This window comes from Cynocephalus volans, chromosome 4 (genome assembly GCF_027409185.1).
Source record: "Cynocephalus volans isolate mCynVol1 chromosome 4, mCynVol1.pri, whole genome shotgun sequence".
In the NCBI taxonomy this organism is placed as follows: Eukaryota; Metazoa; Chordata; class Mammalia; order Dermoptera; family Cynocephalidae; genus Cynocephalus; species Cynocephalus volans.
Window position 1 is genome coordinate 163,293,985 of NC_084463.1, and position 16,990 is coordinate 163,310,974.

General features: G+C 39.2%; 1 protein-coding gene across 12 annotated transcripts in view; it reads left to right on the forward strand.

The window, feature by feature from the left end:
* The window catches only part of PPP6R3 (protein phosphatase 6 regulatory subunit 3), a 129,516-nt gene that overhangs the window by 90,010 nt on the left and 22,516 nt on the right, over nt 1-16,990 (forward strand). For 6 of the 12 annotated variants that reach the window (XM_063092367.1, XM_063092370.1, XM_063092375.1 and 3 more), the window contains 5 exons: nt 1,831-1,916; nt 8,731-8,817; nt 13,694-13,791; nt 15,579-15,633; nt 16,460-16,590. In XM_063092367.1, coding sequence (XP_062948437.1) covers nt 1,831-1,916; nt 8,731-8,817; nt 13,694-13,791; nt 15,579-15,633; nt 16,460-16,590 — 457 coding nt within the window. The remainder of the gene's footprint in view (nt 1-1,830; nt 1,917-8,730; nt 8,818-13,693; nt 13,792-15,578; nt 15,634-16,459; nt 16,591-16,990) is intronic. The other 6 variants (XM_063092376.1, XM_063092372.1, XM_063092377.1 and 3 more) reach the window with 3 other exon arrangements.

Genomic DNA, 16,990 nt, shown 5'->3' on the forward strand with positions numbered 1-16,990 from the left:
GTTCTAGAAAGATAAAGATTGTTAAAGTGGAAATACTTGTAGTATTTTTAATAGTTTGTGGAGTTTCTTTATATTTTGCAAATTATCTGAAGATGTGAATGAGGTTCCTGAGAATGTTTGAACAGTGTAGTTATCGGCTATGTCTCTGTTCATGTTTTTGTAATCCTTTTAGGTAGCATGGGGAGGCTTGGCTGGATTCAGCATATACTTATTGTTGTTAAAGAGCATTGCTTGGTAAATCATTCTTTTGAGTACTTTGAGCATAAAGTACTTGTATGCCAGCAGTTGAGCCACTTGAGCTGTAATTACTCCTGCTTTTTATTTTCTTCACAAGGCCTCTATATAGCCTAAGGATTAAGTTCCTTTAACTGGGGTATTAAGGCATTTATCAACATTTCTTCAATATCTCTATCACTGAAACGAGGAGTTTCGACTCCTAAAGGACTCTTTCTGTACTAGCATTTAAATTTTAAAAGCCCAAGGTTACTTGGAAGAAACTGTGTGGAAGCCTTTTACCCTGGCACCTGGGCCGCGAATCTATCTCTTCCCACACAGGAGCTCTAGGAGCTCTGTGTGCTCAGGGTTTTTGTTGTTTTTTGGCAGCTGGCTGGCTGGGGATCTGAACCCTTGCCCTTGGTGTTACAAGGTGGCCCTCTAACCAGCTGAGCTAACTGGCCATCCCAAGTACTCAGGGGTTTTGTGCCAATAGGATTACTAATCTTGAGACTCAATTTGAATGTGAAAAATCTTTAACATCTGTGTTACAGAATTCGTTCAAAGTTAATTTGCTGACCTTCATTTCCTGGTGTACCCTTCTACTTTTTCTCCTAAGAATGTTTGTTCGTTCAGTAGGCTGTTACCTATTGAATATTCAATAAAAGCATAGTTGTCACACAGTGACAAAAACTGGGGCTTGCCCACCTGTAGCTTTGCTTCTTGAGAGGGAGGTGTAAGCCTTTTCCTCAAGGCATTCTTCATCACAGTTTGTCTTTACGTCTGTACCAAGGAGAAGTGGCCTTGTGATATGATTACATTTTTAGATCAGTCTTTCTTTTATGGAAGTTGATTGCTAGATGGCACGTGTGTGTGCCTGTGTGAGTGTGCATGCATGCATGCATCGGTGTTCAAACCAGTATTGTCAGATGACAACTTTAGTGAGGCCTCCAAAATTACAGCCATGGTTTCATTTTCTCAAAAGAGTAGCCGTGTATCCTTTAAAATCGCTCTAGGAGGTAGAATTTCACTATTGCATATTTATGCATATGTTGGGCCATGACACAGACCTTTAGAAAACATTATCTTGGAGCAATTTGTGAAGTCAATCTGGGTTTTACAGAACATTCATTGATCAGATGCCAATCAGAGTATCCCAAGAAAGTGTGTGGGAACTGTCATTTGCAGCATTGCCTAAACTTACTTGACCTCGGAAAAAGATGGCTCCTTCTCCCCAAACACACCTTAAAGCCCTACTACCTTTCTCAGAAGAGCTTGTTAGAAACACATTTTCCAGGTTAAGTTTCTACCAAAACATTTTTAGAAACTTAAGTTCACAGAGCTGCTTAGGGCTCTTGGCCTAATCAAGCCTACACCTTTGAGGGGGTGGGGTGGGTCTGGTTCCTGGAAATACATGGGATCCTGGCTGTGCGAGGTATTTGACTCCATTCCTCTAAGAGCACTGGGCTGGCTGTCGCTCAGTTACTCAGCTGATAGGGCATGTTCACCATCGATGAACCAGGTGGGTAGGCCCACTTTTGTATTATCTGCGTATTTTATTTGTCTATGTGGAGGTCACTGTGGTGATAATGCTTTTTTCCTTTTCTCACTCTGAAGATCTTCCCGACGAAGTCAGGGAGCGATGGGAGACGTTCTGCACAAGCTCCTTAGGAGAAACTAACAAGAGGAACACGGTAGATCTAGTAGGTTTTATAAGGTTACATTTATATTTTTTCGGTGCTCTTAGCTTTTGCCCATTTATTCAGAAAAATGTAAAGGATCTTCCATTTTCCCCATAGTTGTGGGCCAAGGAGAGTTCATGTCTCTTTATTAGGAAGGGAGATCAGTACTTGCCAATTTGTTTAGACAACTCCTAGTTATCTACCTCCGATGACAAAAGGGTACTAAAAAGCCACTAGTTTCTACTTTGCATCATATTTAGTATCCGTTTCCCTCCCTGCCCTGCTTCCTAAGCACCTCAATGAAACAGCTTCTAGCCTTCCTTTTATTCTGTTGGGTTTGTTGCCTTATGCCTCAGATAACCCTGGGTGCTTAGAAACCTAAATATTTTGGGGGGTATTTTCTGATATATTGAGTTTACCCTCATTTTAGATAATTCCCAGTGTGGGAAGTTTTTTTAGATGACCGAAACCCCAACTTTGAAATCTTTAACCTAAGAATTGATACTTTTAGCCAGGGAATAATGGCATTGATAATTTTTTAAAAATTATATTGGACTTTGGAGTGTATTTTTTGTTTTTGCTTTTAAAGATTGGAAAGCATTTCCTTTTATAAGCACATGCTAGCTGATTGTTGAGGTAGTAGCCTTGACTTAGACAGAAGTAGTGCTTAACTCTACATTGAAGAGTATTTGTGTCCAGTATTTAATTCTATATTTGAAATTCAGTAGCTGCAGTCTTGAATTTCTAATATATAACACCTCAACCTAAGAATTCATTTATTCCTATCTGTGGCCTTATCTGTTCAGAACATAACTTAGAAACAAGAGGGAAACCGGCTCTGAAAGCAACAGAGCAGTCACTAGATCATCCTGTCACACTCCCTGAAGAGCCTCTGTCTCCTACTTTGTAGATTGTCTAATAAATTTGGTTATCTTTTTCTAGACTCTTGACAGAGTTGTAGGGTAATGGCTTTGTAAGGTGTATGCACTGATAGAATTAAGAAGTATTAAGAGTTGGAAGAATAATGAAGTTGAAATAACTATAAAAAGGGAGCTGTGTTGGGCCATTTAATTAAAATAGGGTTAACAGCCCTAATGTCTCCATGTGTTACAGCCCAACAGAGAAATTGACATTCATATTAACAACCCTGGGTCATCAAGAAAGGGTTAAGTCATTTTTAATGAATATATTACCCATTGTAGATAGTTTTGGTTTTTTTCCCCCAATCAAATTGGTTAAAATAATTTAAGCTGGATTAAATACCCAGAATATCACCTAATCTGAGAGTTCTGGATAATCAGGGCTTTTTAATAGACTGAAATTGTCCTCACCCATACCAATAAATTAAACCGCTTAATTTTTGAGGCTCCCCTATTGATTCCTTCCTAAGAATGTGGGCTCCTTTAAGGGGATTTTTGTCTTGCTTCTTATTTGTAAAGGAATATTTAAGAATATTAATTCTGATTTTGTTTGGGAAAGTTTTAAAAAAATTATTCTTTGATTGACTTTAAAGGTAGAAGTCAACAATATCCAGTTAAAATTTCTTAGGTTTTTTTAAAAACTTCTTTGCAAATCTCTCTTGAGCAGTTCTGTAGTAAAGAGAGGGACTTCATTGCCATTCAGATAGCACTCAGTTACTTTACATGATGCTGTCAGTTCATCTGCTGTGTGATTGTGTGTAAGTATTATTATGTATATGTACACGGAGGGCTATGAGCACACAGTGCAAAATACATATTCAGCCTCCTTTGAGTCAGGTACTTGTAGACACTGACAACTGTGTTGAAAGAAAAATTATCATGGGCTCCATCTGTCACTTGAATTGGAGCTCAGTTCTCCTTTTCTTGCTCTATTTTCTGCCATCATAGATGGAGTACACAAATAATCTACAGTTAAAGGAAATAAGGAGACATTGGCTTATATAGCAAAAGTGGTCAGATTTATATAGCCCTCTTAACATTGCTGATATTCCTTGTAGAATCAGCCCCACTCCATAATTTTGCTCTCTGTTGAGACCGGGGCTGATCTCAAGACCTCTTTAATTTTTTGGTCTCAATGCCTTTCTTAAATACCACCTCCATTTAGTCTTAAGTCCCTCCAGTAGGGAATTTTGCTTTGTAGCATTTTGAGAGCTACATATGTTCCAAGTTTTTAAGAATGCTTATGAGGGAGGGCTGGCCCATGGCTCACTTGGGAGAGTGTGGTGCTGATAACACCAAGGCCATGGGTTCGGATCCCCTTACTGGTCATCTTTAAAAAAAGAAAAAAAAGAATGCTTATGCATTAATCCTAGGCCACCAAGGAGATTTTAACTATGTCCTCTAGGCTCTTTATTTTCCTGCACAGAATGTTTTCAAGATCTACCTCAGTAGTGATGGGTACCATGTTTCAATGGAAATATGCTGTTGTAAATATTATTATAAACACACTTAGTAAATACAGTGGGCCTTGCCCTTGCAAAAGTGACATACAAAAAGTGTGCCTACATGTGAAATGTAGTACCAATCTGAGTAAAATCACTTAAACTTCTTAACATGATCATCACTGGAATTGGCAATTAAGTAGTAGAGTGCTTATTCTCTGTCCCTCTTCCCCAATAGATAGTTTAGATTAGATATACTGTCTTGACTTCGTTTGTTTTAGATTGGCCTAGATACCTCCCTGGGAATCATTTCAGGTGTATCATAGGACTTGAGTCCACCTGTAGTTCAACACCACATGCTTGAGTTAGTACATTGTTACATTACCCGGGTCTATTTTTATTTTTCTGTTCACAGCAAGAATACATTCATTTATACACGGAACACTTACCTGTCCTACTGGCTCTAGGCCTGAGGACTCACTCACTTATGTAGGATAAGCTGTGACAGCCCTGAGCTCCTACCATTTGTACTGCAGCATTTCAATTCAACTCTCTCTGAGATATTCGAAGTGCTTTAATCTTATGACCCCATCATGCCAAAATGTGTGCACAGTCAATTCGAATACTGCCTGTGTTTTTATGTTGAGAGTTTATTATGAATAAAATGTGGTATTTAATTATATCCAGATACCTCTGTGTTTTGACTGAGCCCCCAAACTGTAAAAACTGGCAAGGATTTCGATAGAGTAAATTTAGGTAACGTAGGAAATGTGTTTGTACTGACTTTGGAAAATTCAGTTTATTTCACTCTCTGCCTTCCTCTCCAAGAGGGAAAATGTGTTTTAAATGTGTTGGTGCTTCTTTCCCATCATTGACAAGATAGTTTATGGAGGTGTGTAGAGTGGTATGAATGTGCATGCATGAATTGCCTGGATGTTCTGCAGGTTGGGGTGGAACCTGAGCGTTGGTGTTTCTGACCAGCTCTGGGTTACGCCGATGTTGGTGGTCTACAGTGGGACACACTTGGAGTAGTGAGGAGTGAGGGTCTCTAGCTTTCTCTTTCCACTGATACAGGCCTTGGAGTTTAGTAGTCACATCATATTTAGGGTTTTCCTTGGCAATCTAATCAGCCAAGGTCAAGAAAACACTTGTTTGCTTTTTCCTCTAACAGCAATTAATAAAATGGAAATTTTATTATGAAAGAAAGTAAATTATCAGAAGCTTCTTTTACTGCAACATCTAGAATGTACTTAGAATACATTTAGCTTGGGGCTGACCCTGTGGCGCACTTGGGAGAGTGCTGCGCTGGGAGCGGCGCTCCTGCCGCGGGTTCGGATCCTATATAGGGATGGCCGGTGTGCTGACTGGCTGAGTGCGGTGTGGGCGACACCAAGCCAAGGGTTGCGATTCCCTTACTGGTCACAAAAAAGATAAAAAAAAAAAAAAAAGAATACATTTAGCTCGGCAAGAGTGTTCTTATATACTTGTTACTTTTTGCTGTATTTGTTCTCATTTAGTGATTTATTAGTATTCATTAATTCAGTAAATATGTGAGTGCCTACTCTGTGCCAGACATTGAGGACTAAACAAGATTGGCAAAAATCCCTGCTTCACTGGTGATGGATAAACAAATGAGTAAGAGATACACACACAGTGTATGTCATTTATGAGTGTATGTTTCAGGTGGTAAGTGCTAAGGGCAAACACAGGGAAGGGAGTCAAGGAGAATTTCGGCAGATGTGCCATTTGAAATCAGGTGGTCAAGGAAAACCTTACCGAGAAGGTAACACTTGTGGAGACTTGAAGGGAGAGAAGGAAAGAGAGAACAAAATGCAGAGGCCCCGAGATGCAATGGTCCTCATGTTTGCAGGGACTGGCGTGTTGTCCAGTTTGTCTGTAACAGAGTGAGTGAGGGACCAGGAAACCATGAGGCCAGAGAGGCCCTGAAAAGCCAGAATTTGTACAGCTTTGTAGTCCACATTGAGCATCTAGGTTTTTGAGTTTAGTGAGATGAGAAGCCATTAGATTTTGAACTAAAAAGTGACATAATTTGATGGCTGCAGTGTTGGGAATAGACTGTAGTGGGGCAAGAGTTAGAAGCTGGGAGACTGGTGCCTAATGAGCATGAATCCAGGTGAGGGATAATGGTGGTTTGCACTTGGAAGTGATAATAAATAGGTGTGGTGTGAGGAGCGATGGGATTTGATGTTACATCTTGAAGGTAGTGGGCAGATGTGGGTGAGACAAGGGAACCAGGATAACAGGTTTTTAGCTGAAGGAGGAGGAGAGAGAAAATGGCATTTACTTGTGAGATGGAGATGCCTCACAAGAAGTGTGTTTGGAAGTGTAGATCAGGAACTCAGTTTTGTATACATCTGAGTGATAAACTGATGGGATTCTGATTAGCAAGTCCTTTTCAGCTCATTTTGTTAATAATTATTTCAGACTGAGAGTATGTGGGTAGAATGCAAATCATATCTTCCATTAAAGTAATTGTGAAGGTGTGTGTGCATTGTTGTTATTTATAATAACTTGCTAAAACTAATTTCTTTTTGTAGAAAACGTGTTTTTTTGTTTTTTTTTTTAAGATGGCCGGTAAGGGGATCTTAACCCTTGACTTGGTGTTGTCAGTACCACGCTCTCCCAAGTGAGCCACGGGCCGGCCAAGAAAAACCTTTTTAAATACCTCCCAGGATTACTTTGAGAATACAGTTTGAGTAGAACACGTAAAGGGGTCGCAATGTCTGGCACAAAGTAGTTGCTCAATTTAAGGTTAATTTCCTTCTTTAATTAGTAGTGGTAAAATCTTATTTTGCAAGGAAAAGTAAAAACATGATTGAGGATACATTGTATCCTGTTTGAACTTAGACAATAAGTCTTGGCCAGGAGCAGCCAACTCTCTTATTCTCTCTTTTTCAGTTCACCTGGCTTGCTCTTTGAGTTGTCTTGTATTTCTGTGCCCCCAAATGGGGTTGCACCCCCAAAACACACAATGGCTTAGCATGGTGCACTACCTTGCTAGCCAAGTAGCCCGAAGCTCCTCTAAATCCACTGCAGTAGAACCACTTGACCTGCTTTTGGATGTAGTAAGAGGTCCTGTAAGATGCCAGCTGCCGTGACCAAGCAGTATTCCACACCTCCCTCTGTGTCCCTATCCCTACATCTTTCCCCAGTAACTCACTAAGGCTGTTGACTCAAGCAGATGCTCTTCAGTGATTATGAATTCTACATCAGGCCAGACTCACAAGTAGAATGCAAGGACTTTATACCTTAGGGAGGATGGAGAGGGAAATAATTGGGAACATTTGGGTTCTTAATAGCTTAACTTCACTTGGACTTGGTATCTTTATCAAAGATGGTTAGATGAAGGGAAAAGAGATTACTCTTATTTAGGCAATGATTTATTCAGAATTTTACAAGCCATACCCCATACAGACCTGTTGGGATTCTGTGTTAGACTTTTTGAGCCAGTGCTGGAAACAACTTAACAAAGCAGGCCAGGCCCGTTCCTATAACTCCAGGCTAATAGGCACAGCCTCAAGAGTTGACAGGTGGCAGCTGCTCATGTCTTCCCCTAAGGACAGTGTTGTCTGCCCAGAACACTTCTGTGAAAGATGTAGGATAAATAACTCAGAGAATACAATATAAGTTACCCTTAGAAGTATAGTGCTTGTTTCTAGAATTTTACAAACTGTTCATATTTATCACTTGTTATATATCAATTACTGTTATTAGTGCTGTATTTATTTGTATATCTTGATTTCTAATTGTTAATGCATTTCTCCCCTAATATTGTGTGATATTTATTAATTAATAAAAGTCACTTAACCATGAATTGGTGAGCAGTTTATCTTTGTGTTTTTGCTTAATTACTGAGAGTTGGTTATAAGTTCTGATGGTACAGGGTATATTTTCAGGGGTAGAAGATATGGGGTCTTTTTGTGAGCAGGGGACTATTGACTCAAGTCATATTTAGTGTTTATAGACAACACTTTTCTTAGCGTGGGCAGGAAATTGAAGAATTTAAAGTGAAATGGTTATACTTAAATCTGATTTTTTTTAGTGGCTCATTAGTAATCCCTGGGGATTGCAGTTTTACCCTACAGGTATGGCACATATAAATGTCCTGTGTTTCATCTGCACTGTTACCTCTACCTTCGCTGTGAGCATTTAATTGGAGATAATTATCAAAATCACTTAAATGGAGTTGCTCATTTCTCTTTTTAATCTGTTTTCTGGTGATGTTAGTACTGAGGAGTGAAATAACCAGAAGGGGGCAGCAGAAGGACAGGTAGCCAGACCTGAGTGACGTGTATACCCTTGAAGTACTGGGTGGGTTTGACAACCTGTTTCTTTTGTTTTTTCTGTTACACATTGAGAGAAAAACTAAATGTGATTTTTCCATAAAAATGCTGATACAAATGTCCAAAACTTTTCTTTGTTAAATAGTTTTTTACATTTTTATGCATATAGGTTACAACCTGCCATATTCATTCATCCAGTGATGATGAAATTGACTTTAAAGAAACGGGTTTCTCACAGGATTCTTCTTTGCAGCAAGTGAGTCATGCCTAAAGCTTTGCTTTTTGTTTTTATTTTAAATGCTTAGTTTAGTTGCCATTTATGCATCAGCTTCACAGATTATGTATTAGAATGTGATTTGGGATAACTTATTAGTTAGGCAAAGGCATTTAGAATAGGAGGGGTTGGGTCTGTGAGGGGTAGGTTTATATTGGTTAAATTTCCAGGGAATGTTCCATACCTGATAACAGTGATGTGTCAAGTAGATTTTCAGATTTGAATGAACTGAATGTGAATAGTTAGTTAAGTGTTCTTACGCATGCTCATTATGCAGATCTTTACAGTAGTTGAGTTGTTGCCTAAAGATTCAGGTATTAGAGATCTGTGGGTAAGAATAACAGAAATAAGACTTTTTAAAAATGTTAAGTAAAAGTAAACTTTCATTGATATCCCTGAACCAAATGGCTTATTAAAGTGATCCTTTCCCCTCTTAATGGTATGTTTCCATATCTGTAAGTTTTATTATAGTGATATTAAATTAAGTTTTAGTTGAATTAATTCATTGCCATTCCTACCCTCCTGCCCCCAAATTCATCTCCATTTATCAGCTGCTTATAATCTTTATGGCGGAAAAAACAGGGTATAAATAATAAATTACTGATTTATCATCCATTAGTGGTTCTTGGACAAGTGACAAAAGATTTCACTTCTCTATTGGGTATCAAATTTGGGAGCTAAAAATAGAAGTCCTTTTGCAAGTTATCAGCTATTCATATGGAGATGTTGTCCTTATCCTGGACCAGAAGGTCTTGGCATGTAAATTGTTTTGGTGTGGCAATAGGATTAACAGAGACACCTTCCTACCTGGCGCTGAGTGTTGGTTGGCTCTTTTTTTCCTCAGTCTCTAAGTCTCATTACTGGGGCCAGTATGAAGCTTCTGATGCTTATGCTGACCCTGTCTTTTGGCTTCCAAGTCCATGACTGTCATATTCCAGTATTGGTTGAGCAGAGCAATTGTTTGGTTTTGATATGAAGGAAAATTAGCATTCACCTTTTCCAGATAGATCTGAAGTAGCATTTCAGCACTTGGCTGGTTTTTCAGTTGGTGTTTGGTACTGCTGCCCTTTGGAAGCCAATCTCTTGAGGTTAGGGTCAGGGAGCAGCAAGCCCACAGGGGGCGCTGTTGATCAGTTCCTTCTTGAAGAGTGCAGCTCGCCCTCACTGCCACCCTCCTCCGTGGGCTTGCTGTTAGGCAGCACTGGCACCCATGTGGCCCACCACGAGCCCTAATGCCTACAAGTAACCCTTTCTTGTCCCAGAGCTCTCTGGTATTGCCCCAGGAAGCAGTTTGATAACAGCCTCTCTCTCCACTAAAGCACCAGGAGAGTACTGAAATAGTTCACTCAACCAGGCATGAACCCGAATGCTGCACATTTGCTCCATGCCTAGAGTGAAGCCTAATGGTATCAAGTGTAAATTATCAAGATGACTTTGTACCTTTTGAAATTCAGCTTTAAGAAAAAGAATGGCTCTAAATCTCTATTTGTAAATATGCTAGTAAATTTGGAACTTCATGCTACTGATTTAATCTAGAATTTGTTAAATTTAGGCATTTAGAGAATGGATCCCCTTATTCTCAAGATATCTGGTTCCAGGGTCATACCTGTTCTGGGCAGAGGTTTCCCTACGTTATTTTTTTCAGTTTGACTGACTGCTGATGTACATATTAAGCAATCCTAGCCACAAAACTGACTTACTAACACAGATCTCACCTAGCTCCTTGTCTTGTGAATTTTATCCACTTTTGTGTAAATCTATAAAAGTAGGAAGAATAATTATTCTTTTCTGATTGACAGCCTTCCATTAAGCTTTTCTTTGCATGTTTAAACTAGAAACCAGTCATGGATAATTCTGAAAATAAGAAATATGCTCCAGAGCATTTTTGTTTTTTTTTTAATTTTGAGAAGACAAGTCTAGGTTAATTTTAAAAAGTTTTATCATAGTACCCATTAGAATTATTAGTTTATAGATGTCAACTTCAAGCTCTTATTCACCTTTGAAGTTGGGCCTCATATTGATAAGGTCCCTGAGTGTAGAGAGCTTAGGGCAGGGCATTTAAAAAGGTAACCTAACCATGTCTCCAGTGGGGCTGTATTTGCTATGTGGCGTGCTCTACAACGTTTATGGCCTTGCCCATTTTGTTTACCTCCAGCCCTTTCTGGTCTCCTAATGCCTACTGTTTGACTGCTCATCCTACTAAGCCTGCCAGAGGTGTAGAGGGTAAAGAGCTCTTGCCCATGCAGTGTTGGAGTGTTAAGGCTGACTGTGACAAACGGGCTCTAAAGGACTGATCTGATCACCTTCCACTACCCACATCGCATATAGGCGTGCTGATAGGCAGTCAGGACAGATTGAGTTGATTAGTTGTTTCTGTTGCCTGGGTGGCATTACTTTTAAGAGATTTGCATGATAAAGTGGTTGGCACACCTCTTAGTGACTTGAATAGTCTCTGACTTTGGCCAGGATGACAGTACTGGGAAGTGTGCTTTGTTAATAATTACTCAGCTATGTGGTGTTTTCTGAATTTGGATTTCTTAGGGCTCAAAGCACCTCTTATTTACCTTTAAATGGAATACAGTAACTGTCTTCATTTATGTGGGTTTGTAAGCTTCGACAGCTTTATTACTAAAAATCATACTTGAAATGTGAAGTTCTTTGCTAGTTTATATCTTCTTAGAAGCTATAATAAACAGTACTAATGAGGATAGGACTACAGTTTATCATTTTTCTTTTTTCTCTGCATTATTTCATGGAAGTTACTAGTGTCTATCAGTTGCTTTCTCTAGATGGATAAATGGATAGCATGAATCCAAATGTGCGTGTACATATGTATGTCTGTATATGTATATCTTCATGTACATATATGTGTGTATACATTTATAGTATATTTAGTATTTGCATTCTGTTTTAAAGCATTTAAAGTATAAAAACAGTGTTGAGACCATATCTTCCCCTTTATACCCAGAAGAATCATAATATGATCACTGTAGGTATAAAAAATTTGAAGGGGAAAAAAAGAATCAAATGGAACAATTGGGATGCACCTTCTTCTCTCTTGCATGACCAAATTTCCATTCTGTAGGTAAACTCAGAGCCTGCCCTATGCTGCTTGCTTAGCAGCTTGACTTCATGGTTCTTTACCGTATCTTTAAAGTACCAAGTATCCGTTTTGCTTCATAAAAGATGAAGTGGAGTTGTCTCTTTCTTTTTGACTTTATGAATATGAGTGCTGCCTGTCGTATTTTCCATTCATATGTTGAAAACAGCCCAGCATCCCAGAACTTGTCCCTACCCTTCTACTTTCAACCAGGTGCCCACAACTCAGCCTTAGTTTACACTCTACGCCTTACCAAATGTGGTCCTACAAAGCTGCCTCTGCAGATAAAGTGTGAATGACTGTCCCTTAGCCTGCTGCATGCTGGCCCTGTGACCCCATGCACTTATATAATATCTCTGTGGGCAAAAAACGGTCCAACATGGAAGTGTGACTAAGCAGAGGGGCGGTGGTGTGCCATTGTCTTGCACAAGTGAAAAGGGAGGTTTTGGGTTCTCTGTATCTAGCCACACTAGATTTGGCTTTTTTCAGATCTGAGCAAAAGATACCTTCCAAAGACAAATATAAGGTTTATTTTTTAATTATCTGCAATTTGGATTATCCATGCCATAATTCCCTGCCACCAGAATGAGTAGTCAGGCATTAACGGTAGATGCGTTTCTGCAGCTTACGTCTGCAGGGTGGGATCTGTGGGCTCTGCTCAGATGTGGAACCATGGAGAAGTTGGCTTGTCTCAGTCATAGCTGCCTCCTTCCCAGCAAGTGGCCTCGGAGGTGACACCTTCTGTTCAGCCAGCAGCTGCTGTGCCTGCCCCTCATGGAGCTCCACTGTGAAAAATAGCAGTCTCATCTGTACAGAGCTCTGTCCAGCGGGTAGCACACACATTGTTATTGTCTCCATTTTATTGCTTGGGTTAAAATGGGGAGGTGGCATTTGCTTGTCTTCATGTGTTCTTTACTCCTAATTAATACGTGAGGACATACTTGCAGGTTTCACTTGCTTCCTTGGGCCTGCTTGTTTTAAATTAGAATATCAACATTTTCGTGGAGTCCATAATAATATTCCCCCATTTTTCAACTAAGAAAACCCAGGTGAGCAAGGTGCTCCCTAGATATGATGTAAAGACACAGAACTGGTTCCTCCATGAGTCTTGTAGTGTTACAGGCTTTTCAGAGTGATTTCAGATGAATGTTACACATTTCTGCTCCCTCCGTAAGGTAGGTAGGGAATAAGTTAATTTTGTTTTACACTCTTCCCAGCCTCTAAGACTTAAGTTTTTTTTTAAGAAAATGAAACGTTTCTAAGAGTCTTGTTTGTGGGATCATGATTGTGTTCATCAGTTATTTTTCCTCTGGTGCTGTTTTGCTGTAGTGGATTGGGGATGGGGAGATGGCAAGGAGGGAGGGTGGGTGGGTTCGTTGGATCTTAGGATGAAGTTGGTTGTGTCCAGAGGTGACTAATACACTGTATAATTTCAGACTGTTAGATGTCACTTGATCACTTCAAAATAATCTTAACCCAAACCTCTCTCTAAAGGTAATTCGTAATGGAGGACAGAGTGGTCACTTAACATTTCTTACAGTGACACGTGCACATTAGAACGATTTGTGAACCAAATTATAAATGTTTCCTTTTTTGACAAATTATGTCTGAAATTATTCGACTTTTGTTTTTAGAAAAACACACCAACTTTTAAAGCCCTATGGCTATATAAATGATTTCTGGAACACAAATGGGCAAATAGTATGTAGAATGTCATTAGAATCATTATGTCACTGTCACTGGTCCTGGGGTTGCCAGGCCTTTTCTGATTATCAGATGCAACAAATGACGTCCAATTTTATTGACCAGTTTGGCTTCAACGATGAGAAGTTTGCAGATCAAGATGACATTGGCAAGTGAGTATATTTTCCTGTTTCCCTAATTGCCTCGTACATCCCTGCCCTTTGTGAGACATTTTTGTGATTTGTGATTCTTCCAGATTCTTTAGCATTCGTGAATTGGGAGGAGCCTGCCATCCATACTGGTCCTTTATTCCGGCATATCCAGCCCTAAGGCTGGATAATTAGAATAATTAGGTCAATTAGGACTTAAAATATCACCCCAAGGAAAGTAGCATTCACTTTTAGGCTTCACCTCTTTCACAGAGGTTTATATTTATTAGATTATACTTATTTTAGGAACTCAAATTATCATTCTGCTCCTCTAGGTATTAAGAGCATTATCTAAAGTAGTTATTCTCTATGTTGTTAGTTAATTGGTTTGAGGCATGTTCACTTACAGAACATGCAGTGCGGTATTATCTTACAGTAGATGACCACGTTGGTAGGAATAACTCTGCCCTGCATGTATTCTTTTCTCTAGGTGACTCGTCATAAGGTAGATTTGGGGTGTTTTTTTGCAAGAGCCAGATAGTCAAACCACTCATTCCGTAGTCAGAGAAGCACAGAAATGGAAATTATTGGTACTATACAGAATTAATAAATAGAAAATGTATAGGTGATTCACAGAAATGAAAACAAGTGGTCTAGCATCTGACCTTGGGAAAAGAGAGATAATTTACAAACAAAATTCTTTTGAGATATTTTTGAGGTATTGTAGCTCATTGAGAGCAGAATTTAAGAAAAAAATTAAGACAGCTGGCATTTGAATGTTAGATGATAATCCTCACAGGAGACTTTCTGATTATGCCCATCAACACTCAGTATCTGGTGCCTTAGAAGCAGTAAATTCTCAATAATTTGTTGAATATCAGCCAGTGGAGGCTGTTTGTCACAAATGGCATTTTATAGTATGTGAGAAACTTAAATATTTTTATAGCACACTCTAATTGTGCTATAAACATGCCGTATTTGGCACAGTGGAATAGAGGCTCCATTGTAAACGGAGCAGGAGTTGAAGGCTGTCAGCTGCCTTGAGAATTGGCTCATTTAGATCCAGAAAGAACAAGGACATGTCACAAGGTGTTTGTGTCTATACCCCAGGATCATTCTATCTGTGATTATATCTACCACCTCATGGTAGGACCCATAGGTCCCCACTTGGCATCTCAGCCTTTATCTGTCTGGACTCTTCCTAAATGTTACTAGTTAGGAATCCATTATCTCTTTAAAATTTGTATTGAGTGCTTGGAATAATGATTCATTAGAACAAATCTTTTAAGAATTGTAAGATAGCCCCACCTACTTAACAATTATGTTTAATAAGCTATGAATTCTTTTACTCTCTACTTTCTTCCTGTATTATGCCTTGTTATAGCATAAGATTTCAGGGTGTCTGTGTATTTTGTGTATGGATTTGGCTGTATCTGGAGACAGCTCAATGTCTGATGGCTTTTGTATACTTTTTCATGTTTTGATTTGGTTCTTCTTTGCAAATGTCCTTTTTCTTGGTTATATAAATATGGTCTGTGGAACCATGGTTCTTATCATGGATGTTAAGAATCTTTCAAAGGAAGGCTTCGCGGGTGTCTCAAAGGCTTATGTCTCAAAAGGCTTCCATCCCAACCCTCTCATTCTTTATAAATTCCTTAATACCAAGGGAGGAAGCATCATTTAATATAAGAAGGTTTTTGTTTGCTTTTTACTTATGGAGATTTTGATGATAATGTAAATATTTTGAATTTAGAAAATTTCACGAGTACTGTTTCTGCAAATCTATAGATAATTTTGTATTTTGTTTACAGTGTTTCTTTTGATCGGGTATCAGACATCAACTTTACTCTCAATACAAATGAAAGTGTAAGTATAAATATTTCCTGTTGTGAGCAACAAGGCATTTGAGAGGTGGAAAAGTGGGAGCTGTGTTCTCTTGGAGCCCCCATGTGGATGCCATGTGCACTGGGATGCCCTGCATTGTAGGAGCCCTTGTCCTAGATTGGGTTTACACCATTCACCCACTCACTTTCCTGCCTGGCCAATGTGGGCATGTGACAGAGCCATCAAAACCAAGGGTCACTTGTGATTTCAGTATTGACATTTGGCTCCAAAGTTCAGAATGCTGCAGTTTGATTCTAGCCTGCTGCTTTTTGCTTCTCCTTGTGTTTCCTGGGGAGAAACATGGGCTAGATCAGGGCAAGAAGTTCTCCAGAAACACCAAGACAGTCAGCATCATTTGGATGGATACAGTCTTGATTTTATGTTGATTAGCATGAGAGAACAGTGGTTAATTTGCTGGCGTGACTGATTTGGGCCATTGAAGCTCATCACTGTTTAGCTAGACTGTAAAAGCAGATGGAATACAGGTTGCTTTCCCTTGTTAGGACAGATCTGAGATTGCGTCTCCGGGGCAGAGGAGGTTCTTGGGATTAAGATGGTGCTTTGACTAGATGAAAGTGAGTTGATGAGAAGATGTGGTCTAGGCTTCTTGTGTGCTAGTTTTGAACCCCGTCTTTTCAGGAGAACTTCTTGTGACTTACACAGAAGCTAATGTTAGATATTTACATCTTATTTTGGTGTGTGGGATAGGCACCATTTTTTAAAGCAAGTGGAAAAATGCAATTTACATTGGTAACTTTTGGGAGAAAACTTGATTTAAAATGTTTTTCTTTTTCTCGTTTTTATTTAGGGAAATATTGCCTTGTTTGAGGCATGTTGTAAGGAAAGAATACAGCAGTTTGATGATGGTGGCTCTGATGAGGAAGATATCTGGGAGGAAAAGCACATTGCATTTACACCAGAATCCCAAAGACGATCCAGGTAAAAAAAAGATAGTTTATTATAGTCATAATTATATCCAACCCATATGTTGTATCAGACCCAACATATAATTATGAGACCAGTGCTTTTCTCATGATCAGAAATGTCTTTGTTAATTGACGTGAGTTGGCACCAGTACTCCTGTCTACAAAGTAATAGTCAAAATGATCTGTTTGAAAATGCTGGAAGTGTTTGGACATAGTCATGAAATGTTGTGACTCAACATCTTCTGAACAGGAAATGATGCTGACAAGTGTAGTCTCATAGTGCCTTTGACTAAATTAATGTTTCCTCATAGTAATCACAACAACAGCTGAGTTATGTCTTGTTCCTTATAAAAGACCAAAAGTTTTGGGCCGGCCCCGTGGCTCACTCGGGAGAGTGCGGCGTTGGTAGCGTC